Below are 11,859 nucleotides of genomic sequence, written 5' to 3' on the forward strand. Positions count from 1 at the left end.
AAATTATTAATATCTGATAATGTCTTCCAAACTACTCAGCTTTTATTTTTTTATATCTTCGGTAGTTTTTCTGAAGATATAAAATATCTTTCGAAAAAGTTAATTATTACAAAATCGCAAATAGCATTATAAAAACTGCTATTTTATCTGATAGAAAACACTCTTTAGTTTGTATATATGTTTCTAAACTTTTATTTTGGTTTTTGTTAAGAATTATTAATATTCTCTAAAAATAAAGTGATATGTTGGTCATTATCAGTGGTCTTTCTCTGTACTATAGATACTTAAAAAATTTGATTTATACTATATACTGGCACATATTATATAATATATAATATACATTGAAAAAAAAATGTACTAAATTTTAATAAATATTTGTTTAAATATTTATGCCAGTTGAATATTTACTAAATATAAACATGTTTATTTTGTACAAGAACTATTAATTTGATTTAATTATTATACTTTTTTATTTAGCAAATATTTATTTTCCGTAAATAAATGTTACATTACTATTCAAAACAATTATTTATTAAAATTTTGTATATTTTTCTCTCGTGTACGTATTACATATTATATTTTTTAAATATACATATTTATATGTTATATGCGTGCATTACACATCTCTTTCTCACACACACACACATACACACACGCGCGCGCGCGCAAATTTGCGAATAAAGATTAATAATAGCAAGAAAGAACTTGAAATTAAGTAATAACAGTTTTTTATTAAGTAATAACAATTCTATTCCAAGTAATAGTTCCTGAATTACAGGAGTACGTAGAAATGATCGTTTACAGGCCGCTATTAAACTGTCTGTCCATGATTCACGTGTACATACCGTGTAATTACCGTGTACTTTATCCGTTCATCAACGTTAAACAAAAAATTATGTTGCTGTTCGCTTATGTATATTAATTTGCAATCAATATTTCAATGGATCATATTCATACGGTCATTGTACATGGGTAATGTAGCGGATAGTAATAATCTTTTTTAAAAGCATTAATAAGAAAGAACGTACGCAATGTACGCGATCGTTAACTCCATTGTACGCTCAGTTTGCAGACAAGACGATCATTTTTTAATCGTGATTTACAGTTAAACAATTTTATTATATTTCGAGAATTATTACTCTTAGAATAAAAAGTTGCACTTAATTTCTCGAAAACTTTCTCATGATATTAATATTTTATTCCGCGAATTTTGGGATATTTTGTAAAAGGCAGGAAGAAAAGAAAAAAAGAAAGAGAAAGAGAAAAAAGAGAATATGATTGTAAATTATGATAGTGTAGAAAGTTCTTTATAATTTCAGTCGATAATCTTGGATAGTGTATTAACTGATCCAGGAAAAGACCTCTCGTTCTATAAAGGGATGATAAAATGAAGGGTAACAACCCCGTTGATGTAATATGTCCACCGCCTTCCTAACGATAAAAATAATATTATCAATAATCTATATGTATCTCGGTTGATCGCATTATGTACAGCGTGTGTATATGAATTTTACTGTAGAATGCACAAGAGGAACGGGTTGCGAATGCATAAGAAAACAGTTTGCAATTATTTTTAAAAATCACATTTAATATTTTTATCGTAATGCATATAACATTCAAAAAATTGTTTAATTTGTAAAAACGGCGCTTAGTGTTTATTCTAAGGAATACAATGAACACATATCTGTTATGGCGGTAGCTCTATGGGTTCAATCAGCAAATCACAGTCTCATCTGAAAACAAAAAAGCAATATATACCTAATTATTGTCCATAAATCATTATTGTGAAATCTCGTGATTTATTTATATAATTGCGATTGTTATCGCCATTAAAATACATATAACTATATAGGATATAAAATACATGTAGTAAAATACAGAAAAAAAACTTAATTAAATATCAAAAAGCTCTAGATACAGCATATATGTATTTTTATATAATATATGCAGAATAAATGCATATATATTATTACGTGTACTGTACTACCAGGTATATTTATTAATACATGTGCATTTGAAGCATTCTGCATATAAAGTATTATGCTATATACGAAGAGAGTTCTTTGATATTCAATTAAATGTTTTCTTTAAAACTGCAAAATAAATATATGCTAATTGCGTATGTATCGTGTTTGTGAGTGAAAAATAAATTATGGAAGCTTGGAAATAAATAATATTAGAAATAACCGATAAATTGATAAATAATTTTAAAAATGATAATTAAAAAAAAGATTTATAAAAAAGAGATATGTCAGATTCTACGCATCTAGTATTCTAGTGACTTTAATATTAATATTTTATTTGTATACTTAATATTTTATATTTATACAGTATATATACTTAGTTATATTTTTAAATAATAGAAAGTTATAATAGAGTTTTTCTTGTTTTTAGTTTATTTAGTGTACTTTTATATTTAATATATTACATTTAAAAATAGTGTATAGTGTCAGATTGGAAATAATTCAAAATCAACTGATTGATTTTAGATTAATACATCGCAGAACTTTTATGACAAATTAATAGCTGTCAGCTGCATATCGATGCCCGAAGCAGAGATTTGTTTTCTGTACGAAATGAAACGAGTTTAGAACACTGCGAGTTATTATATCAACCGCTGCTCCGCCGGGACCGTTACATGACAGAAACAATATGGTGTACGTTCGAAGTGTAATACTCCCGTACATCAGTGGTAGGAGGAGAGGAAAAGGGGTTGTGTCATAAGTGATTCGGTATGCGCATACGTGATGATATAGGTCGCCACGTAAATGCTCACGATGTTCGATCGCAGTTACATATATACACAGAGTGTTCAATTGTAATCAATGAAATAAAAGTATCTTGGAAATTGAATTAGGTCAGATATTTCCTTCTACAATAATATATACTTTATACATTTTGAGGACGTAGTGATTCGATCAATGATTTTTTTTTAACACTTGCCACTTTTCATAGCAAATCTAGCGCTCTTATTTGAATAAGAAATATTTTGCTCAAATACAATATTTTTCCCTCAAATATCATGAAAAAAAAATCCATTTTTATTTTTGAGATATTTAATTTTATTAATTATTATAATTGGATAACCGTGCATAGAGAAAGAGCTATAATGCAAAATTCCTTTCTAGTCTACTTATAGAGTTTAGATGTACGAAACATGCAAATGCCTTCCGGGAATGTATAATAACTTAGGAAATTCCTCCGATCGAACGAAATATGCCTCTTTAAAATCTTCTAAATCTTTGAAAATGGAATTATTTCTTTTATCCCTTTTGTTTTTTAAAGTAGTGAAACTATAGATCTCTTTTTTGATGAACGTGCCAAACGTCACGTCTCGTCAAGTCTAAAATACGGAAATTTTCAGAGACGCCACAATCCATTAACCACCTGAATACTACCGGATGTGCCCTTCTCAAAAGTGCAGGGGTTCGTAAATTTGCAAACTCGTGCGCGTCACGTCGAGTCTGATAAAGCGCGGAAAATTTCGAAACGCCATCCGGCCTCTTCCCTTGAGTATCGGGAAGAGAGTATGCAGTAAACTTGCGAACTAATGCATGATGGCGTTAACTTTGATAGTGCAAAAATAGAATACAATAAAATATGATTTAATAAAATCCGATGTAAAAACGATTACATGCTAATTAATAACGATGTAACTCTCAGAACAGGTTATTTTTGTGTGAATGTTAAATATAGCAATTAAATTTATTTTATTTTATTTTTGAAAAAATACTAAAAAATTTTTTGAAAAGTAGTACCTTTGATTTTATTTTATTTTCTTATAAATCTACTGTCTTATAAGTGGCATTTACTTTCTTTTATATTCTGCTTTAAATACTTTTAAATATGAAAATAATTTTCAAAATATTATAGGATTTTTTACGCTTTTTACATTAAATTCCCATTCATAACTTTATTCAAGAACGATAAGAAAAGGATTTATTGTATTTATATCTCTAACGAATGAAAAAATATTGATCGTAAAAGAACGCAAAATTATTTATTATCGAAGAATTAAACTTTTCAATCTATTTTAAATCTTTCTTTTATATCAGACTTTAGAAGAAAGAAACATCAGCAGAATATATAAGAATATATTTTGAAGAAGTATAATATTAACCTATTAAGGAATTTTCTTATAATTATAATTCCAAAAAATTCTAATTGTAAACAAGTTTTTTTTTTAGAAAGAAAATAAAGCCAGAAATTTTACTTGAAAATTTACCTGTAAATATCCGCGCTATGCTGCCGGACGATTTACAATAAGTTTCAAATGATGAATCATAACTTATCAATGTTCGTCTGGTGTCCTCGCACCAATTCCAAAAAATGATCTTCTGATTTCGTGTGATGAGATCCGACAAGAGCAATGCCAGATTTTTCGCAACTGTAGCATCAATTCTGAGCACGTGTCGACCTTCTATTACCACTGGTAAACTTCTCGGCCTCTTATCGCACCTAGTGATATGCAACAAAGTGATAATTCTGAAATAACTATCTTTTTCAAATACAAACGAAATATTACGAAAAAAATATAAAGTGCATACATAATATTGCTCTTTATGATGAAATTAATTTTTTTGGTAAGGGAAATATTCTTTAAAATATAATTTAAAAGACGAAAGTTTCTTGAATTAAATATTTAATCTATAAAAATACAACAATAATAATAATTAACGAAACGTTTATTCAATTTGTCAAGATATTGAACGCCGTTTAAAATTTTGTGGTATTTTACATTTTTTGGAGGATATTTAGTGTACGTGCGAGTCTGAATCGTTTCTTACGCGGATTTGCGGTGGGACTTACCACGACATTACTCGCTCTCGAAGGTACTCTGCTGCTGGGAAGCTCAGGGATTGCTTGGGCGATACGAAAAGCACGGTCAAGCCATCAACGATTCGCTCTTCGATCAATAACCCTGGTCGGGCCGCGAAATAGAGTAAGAGAATTAGATTTACCGCAATCCCGATGATCATGCCATACTCCAAACTGATCGCCAAGCAACATAATAATGTCACTATCAACGGCACTAGATCGATTTCTATTCAACAGACAAAGAGAACGGTTAATTTTAAATAACTGGATTATAACTGGATTAACTAGATAATTTATAACGAGCTATATTAACAAAAATTGCTTTCTTGAGTGTTGTTACGTTTTTATATCTTAAAAAAATATCGTATCTTTAAAAAATAGAATTTGACGTATTTGTAGTGAAAAAATAGCTGAGGAAAAAATTTACTACAAAAGAATTATATTTTTATTTAATTAGAAATTATTTTCTTATTAATATTTTTATTTATATAAACATATATGAAATAAATATTACTTTCAAATTTTAACTTATTAATGATTATTAAATAATTTCGCTGCATCAATGTGTAGCATACTAAAATATTGTACTTATATTTTTGAAAACTGTTTCAATAATAATTAATTATTTAACTGTAACACATTATTTTAATTATATAACACATAAATATTTTAGCAATATTTTGTTTGAAGTTAATCGAATACACATGCACAAAAAACCATTTAAAGAAATAAGCTTTCGGTTGTGTATGTTGAGTATTCATATAATCTAAAAAAACTCTTAAAAGATTCTCTCTCTCTCTCTCTCTCTCTCTCTCTCTCTCTCTCTTACATTCGGAAAGAAAATTCTTACAATTAACTTTCCTTCCAAATCTAATTCTCTTTCTATCGATAAATTAAAAAATAAATCAATCGGAAAAGAAATATCTAAAAAGCAGAATAGGTTAGAGATATTTAGAAAGTATTGATAAATAATTAGTATCTTACTCTTTGTTCTCCAAAGAAGAACGAAAACGTGCGTTTCAAACATGTAGAACATAGCGATCATGATGACAGCTGCTAATGTGGCTTTGGGAATATATTTAATAGTAGATGTCAATAGGTGGCATGCTAAAAGCACCAAAATGCCGGTGATAATACCACCAAACGGCGTTTTAACGCCAGACGAATTGTTAATAGCGGTACGAGTGAAACTTCCAGTTACGGGCATTGATCTCACAAAGCTGCCGCATATGTTACAAAGGCCAACCGCTAGCATCTCTTGATTGGCGTCAAGAGTCTTTCCTTTCGCTGCAAATTTACCGAAAATTTTCAGATATGTAAAGTAATTTTCAAATATGTTCGCTTTATGAATTATTATTAAAGGAAACAGCTAAAAAATCTGATATTTCAATAATTTATAATATTCGCAGGCGACTAATCTATTGGAAGGGAAACAGGAGTGTACCTCTCCCTTTTAAGAGATCACATTCTCTAGAAAATTTACGTTTTTATACCCGCTTCAGACTATCGAATGATTTGTGACATTGATTTTTTTACTAGATATATCATTACAAAATTTAAAAAAGAAGTCATATTTTGCTTTATCGATGCAGTATTTCCTTCTTCATGCACTTTTAATTAAAGTTAGTCCCTTTTAAGTAAATTTGCCAGCAATATTTTTCATATATTTACTCACCAAATGCCTTAGCGATGGCGATGCTCTCCAAGATAGCGATAAATGGTATCGAGACAATACTGCTGCTAAGTTCGCCGACTATTTCTGTGAAGGTATATGTATGGTTCCCGTTTACGATGGTAAACGGAGGTAAAGAAAACGGTGGTAAACCCTCAGTTATGTTGCCCGTAATTTGGAAAGGTTTGAGATCATGAGAATATAGCTCGTAAGCTATGAGAATTCCAACCATTACGACTATGGCGTTTCTGGCCAAGGAGATTAGCCACATAAATTTTTCGAAAAGAGTTCCCTGCTTTTTGCCAGGCAGTTTCTATTTTTGAAAATTTTATCTTATTAATAATATTTTCATTGTATTTTGCTAAAAAATATTCGCATCAAAATAAAAAGTGCACATTTATTAAAACATTTAAAGGAGATTCTATGATAATTATTTTGACATTTAATCTTAATTTAAAAAATAAGATTTTTTTTTAATGGATAATTACCTAATTAAAATTTATAAGGAAATTTACAATTTTTAGGGAAAAAAATTTACAAAATATGCCAAAGCGACATTGACTTGTTAATTTTTATGCTCGAATAAATTTTATTAGCGATAAAAAATGTTAATTAGATACTGAGAAGTTTCGATTAAAAAAGTGCTAATAAAATATATAATTAAAATCCTTTCTAAAGACAATCGTCTCTTAATGATAATGTTTGTAATTTTTGTAATCTGGTAATTTTTAATCAATTTACCTTGAAGAAGATCAGCAATACCATTGAGCATACTCCTAATACTGTATCCCAAAGTTGGGTTTCGTTTATATGCTTAACAACATGTGAAATAGCATCGATGAAGGAGTCACTGCGCCCTTTAATACCTAGCAAGGTACCTAATTGGGAAGTAGCGATAATAATCGCCGCGGCATTACTGAAGCCGCAAATTACAGGCATGCTTATAAAGTCTACAAGAAACCCCAAATGAAGTATTCCCATGAATGTGATCACGGCGCCTGATAAAAAGCATACGAGCACCTAAAAATAATTTCATTCGAAAAAAACTTTATAAAAAAAATTAAAATAAGGTATTATTAAGACTTAAGAAACGACCATATATATGAATAACATCAAATACGATAGAGAACGCTATCACGGTCAAAGTCAGATATTTCGACTGATACGATATATATTCTTTATTAAATCAATTTATTTCAGATATGATTGCACGCCAATAGTTATTACACAAGCAATCATATCTGAAATAAACAGATTTAATAAGCGATACATATATTATTCGAAACATCTAATTTTGACCGTGATAGCGTTCTCTATCGTATTTCAAATAAAATACATATCTTGCAATAAAATCACATCATCAATTATAAATATCATCAAATTTAAAATGAATTGAATTTAGCAAGTAATTTAAAAATAGATACAAAGCAAATATATCAAAGAAATTAAACTATACTGATAAATTATATTATTAATTTGATACGGATATATTAATAAAGATAATTATAATACATATTGTATAAAGAATAAAATTAAATATCGAAATATATTGAACGAGAGTTAATAAGGGTCACTTACGGCAATGTCTTCTCCCATACTGTTTACGTACTTTTGTACCATTAATGCCATTATCGCGGTAGGTCCTACCGTTACATCCTTGCAACTACCGAAGACCAGATAAACGAAGCAACCCATGAAACTGCTGTACAGGCCATACTGAAGTTTTCAAAAGTTCACCTAACGAGAGTTGTCTTTCCAACTATCGTAGATTAGATCGGTTACTCGATGGAGACTTCCTCAAAATACTTGAGAAATTTAATTAACTGAGCGAAAAATTGCGAGTAATTCCACGAGTGTGCAATCTTCGTTAAACTATAGGATCATCGTGAGTTTTAGAATTGTGAATGAACTTTTCACGGATTTCCAAAATTTTTTATTTCAGAATTTTTAAATACAAACTAAAATTTTCTTTCAAATAGCTTTTAACATTCTAGAATATAGCAATAATTTTTCTTTATAGCAAAGATTTTTCTAATAAATTTTTTAGAGAATTATCATTTACGTTAAAGTACTGAAAAACGATAGCTTTAATTCGAACGTCATTCGCAGAAGGAAGTTTATATGTAGCAAGTACACAGTAGCAAGTGTATATATATGCTCGTATCGTGTACCCACCTGTGCCGGAAGTCCAGCCACTATTGCATACGCTATGCCCTGCGGTATTGCGGTCAGACCCACTGTCAACCCTGCCAAAGTGTCCTGCAGAAGTTTGCTCCAACTGTACAAAGGTAGCCATGCTAGAATCGGTATCCTCCGCAGGAGAAGCCTCTTGAGGTTGCAACTTTGAGAGAGTATAACATTCGACCCTATGATTTACATAATAAATATGTAAAAACAGAAATGGTTGCAAAAATGATTAAAACAAAAATTTGGATTGTAATCTTATAATTAAAATCATATGAGAACGTGAGAAATGCAAGCTAGTTCGATTATGTTCAGTAATAAACACTTAGAAAGAATAATATTGTGATGTCAATGTGCTGGATATCTAAAAGTAATAATTTTTTAAAAATTTAGATGAAAAATATTAATATAATAACATGAAAATATATATATTAAATATGTATATTAATATATTAAAATAATGTGTGTGTGTAATTACAAATTAATTTTTAATTAATTTTTGATTAAGTTATCATAATTTTTAATTAAGTTATCATAAAACTTCAATTTAAAGCAGGATGTTAAAATATATAAAATTAAAGATTCGTAAAGATAAATTGTCCACGAAGTCTATATAAAAAAAGACACTAATTATATATTTATTTTCACTCTTATTAAATAAAAACAGATAAGTAAGTCTTAATATAAATATCATATTACATTATTTAATTTAATTATTAAAATATTATTAACACATTTGTCAGGTTCGAAATACATCGACAGTATCTAACATTATTATCCCACTTATCATCACAGCTACTGTATCGTGTCAGGAATTTTAAAACTACTAACTAATCGTAGTTACGCCTCTTAATGATTCGATGATAGTTGTTATATCGAAGGCTGCGCAAACATGATATTAAAAAACTGCAACACATACTGCAATACTTTTTTCTAATATAATAGATATTCTATTGCATAATATAAATTGCAAGACATATAAATTGCTAGAATACACAGTGTACACACACACACACACACACACACACACACACACACACATATATATACATATATATGTACAACTAAATAACATGTATTAATTATTTAATGAATTATACGTACACAGCGTCATGATCTTGATACGTTATATTTTTTAATGGATAAATAAAATAATTTTCACTGCAAAAATTGTTCACACAATCCGCGAAATTGACGTATATTAACATATAAAACTGTAGTTTGAATGTAAACTTTTAAAGGAAAACGCTATCTAAGTATAGCAATTGCGGATAACAGACGGCCTATTCAGCACAATGCTCTTCGAATACTGACACCTTCAGCATTCTTGATAATCCATTACGACGAGGAACACAAGTGTATCTATACATCTACACAAGTGCTTGATAATCAAGGGCTTACCAGATTGCGATAACATATTTAATATGCTATATGGCGATCATCGCGATAAGATTTTCTCAAACAAACGGTAATCGAAGGAGACGGTCGATTTAGCATTACAATCTCATCTCCGTAAAATGTTTAACAACGACATAATTCTCGAGGTATTAGCTCGCATATCATGTGATGATGTCGCAATAAATGGCATTGTCAATATACTCAGCGAACACATATGAGAGTACAGATGTATACGAGCGTCACGTGAAATTTATATAAAAGATCATTCGGAATTAACGCAATCTGTCGGCAATCTCTTTTAATCGTTAGACCTTTTCTCGTAATTACATGTTCAATTCAGATGTCAATTATAAAACTGTATGTTCAAGCGTGTATGTATGCTTTTATTCATATAAGGATAATTTTTTAAGTAAATTTTACGTCTTATAAATCTGGTATTAAAAATTAATTGGAAAATACATAAACATTTTATTAAAAATATATTGTTTAAATTATTCTTTAAATAAAAACAAAAAATATATTGTGTGCACACACATCTACTTTAACAGGTTAAATATTTCTATACATTATATTATACATTTTAAAAATTATATTATATATATATGTATATATATATATATATATATAAAATAAAATAGAGAGGACATCCTACACACACACACGCGCGCGCGCGCACGCACACACACATATAGGATGTCCTCTCTATTTTATTTTAGACAGTTAATTTTCTGCAAAATTATTGTTAAAAAAGAAAAGTCAGATTTCAGGTTTCAAATAAAAGTATAAAATTGTATCCTTTTGGTAATTGTACCTTAATATTTTTACGCATAGATTAATAAAATCAATCAATTAGTATAAAGAAAACATATTGCTTTAATAAAAAATACAAGTTGCATAATCTTCTTGGAAAGCAATTACGTATTTTTTTTTGCATCGATTCATTTATCTTACTATTCTGTGCATAAAAATTGATGCTTTTATGCATAGAATAGTGAAGATACAGTAACTAAAAAATGATTAGTATACAAGATATTTTATAAATCTATTAAAATAAGGTATGAAATATGACGTAGCGTATTGATTTTTCGATATTTCTACTTTAGTACTTTAATATGTAGAAATTTTACATACATGTATATATGTATGTTTGTATATATAAGTATTCAAGATTCGAATCTCGACCATGATATAATTATCAAACTTTTCGTCTGTCTGAAGAAAAGAAAAATAAAGTTGCCAAGATTAATTAGTTACTGCATCTTTGAGACATCGTATGTATAGTAGCGAGATTTTCATTAATCACCAGAACATACCGCGTCAATGATCTGACATATTTACCAAGTATATACGGATGCTATTATACGCGACAAGACGGGTAAATAAACAGTTATAGGATGAAATATCGTTGCTGTCTGCGAAATTCTGATAACGGAAAACAAAGAAATAATATCATATTAACTATTTGACATAACAATCAAGTTTTCTTTGTTTCGAATTATTAGCATATATAAAGTTTATATACAATACAAATATCAAAAATTTTTCATTACGTAATATAACGTAGAACTTATTTTCATTTTATTAGCGTATAAATTCTATAACGAATATATGTATCAGATATGACACGTGATTCACATTCGTCAGAGAATTTATTATTAATAAAGTTAAAATAAGTTATATATTTAGTTATATAATCATTGTTTTATATATAAGTACATTTTTTTAGTTACAAAATTTTTGCTATATTATATGAGAACTATATTATTATATTAAAATAATTTCCTTGA

The 11,859-nt window shown here is 28.6% G+C and overlaps 1 protein-coding gene across 1 annotated transcript in view; it reads right to left on the reverse strand.

Moving 5' to 3' along the window:
• Positions 1 to 1,648: 1,648 nt before the first annotated feature.
• Positions 1,649 to 11,859, reverse strand: part of LOC108750378 (sodium-independent sulfate anion transporter-like) — an 11,007-nt gene continuing 796 nt past the window's right edge. Inside the window, exons 2-9 of the mRNA XM_018489789.1 lie at positions 8,666 to 8,856; positions 8,069 to 8,206; positions 7,232 to 7,510; positions 6,494 to 6,803; positions 5,803 to 6,105; positions 4,810 to 5,044; positions 4,226 to 4,458; positions 1,649 to 1,733 (exon numbers count right to left, since the gene is read on the reverse strand). Coding sequence (XP_018345291.1) covers positions 1,714 to 1,733; positions 4,226 to 4,458; positions 4,810 to 5,044; positions 5,803 to 6,105; positions 6,494 to 6,803; positions 7,232 to 7,510; positions 8,069 to 8,206; positions 8,666 to 8,856 — 1,709 coding nt within the window. The 3' untranslated portion in view covers positions 1,649 to 1,713. The remainder of the gene's footprint in view (positions 1,734 to 4,225; positions 4,459 to 4,809; positions 5,045 to 5,802; positions 6,106 to 6,493; positions 6,804 to 7,231; positions 7,511 to 8,068; positions 8,207 to 8,665; positions 8,857 to 11,859) is intronic.

Source organism: Trachymyrmex septentrionalis, unplaced genomic scaffold, assembly GCF_001594115.1.
Source record: "Trachymyrmex septentrionalis isolate Tsep2-gDNA-1 unplaced genomic scaffold, Tsep1.0 scaffold367, whole genome shotgun sequence".
Classification (NCBI taxonomy): Eukaryota; Metazoa; Arthropoda; class Insecta; order Hymenoptera; family Formicidae; genus Trachymyrmex; species Trachymyrmex septentrionalis.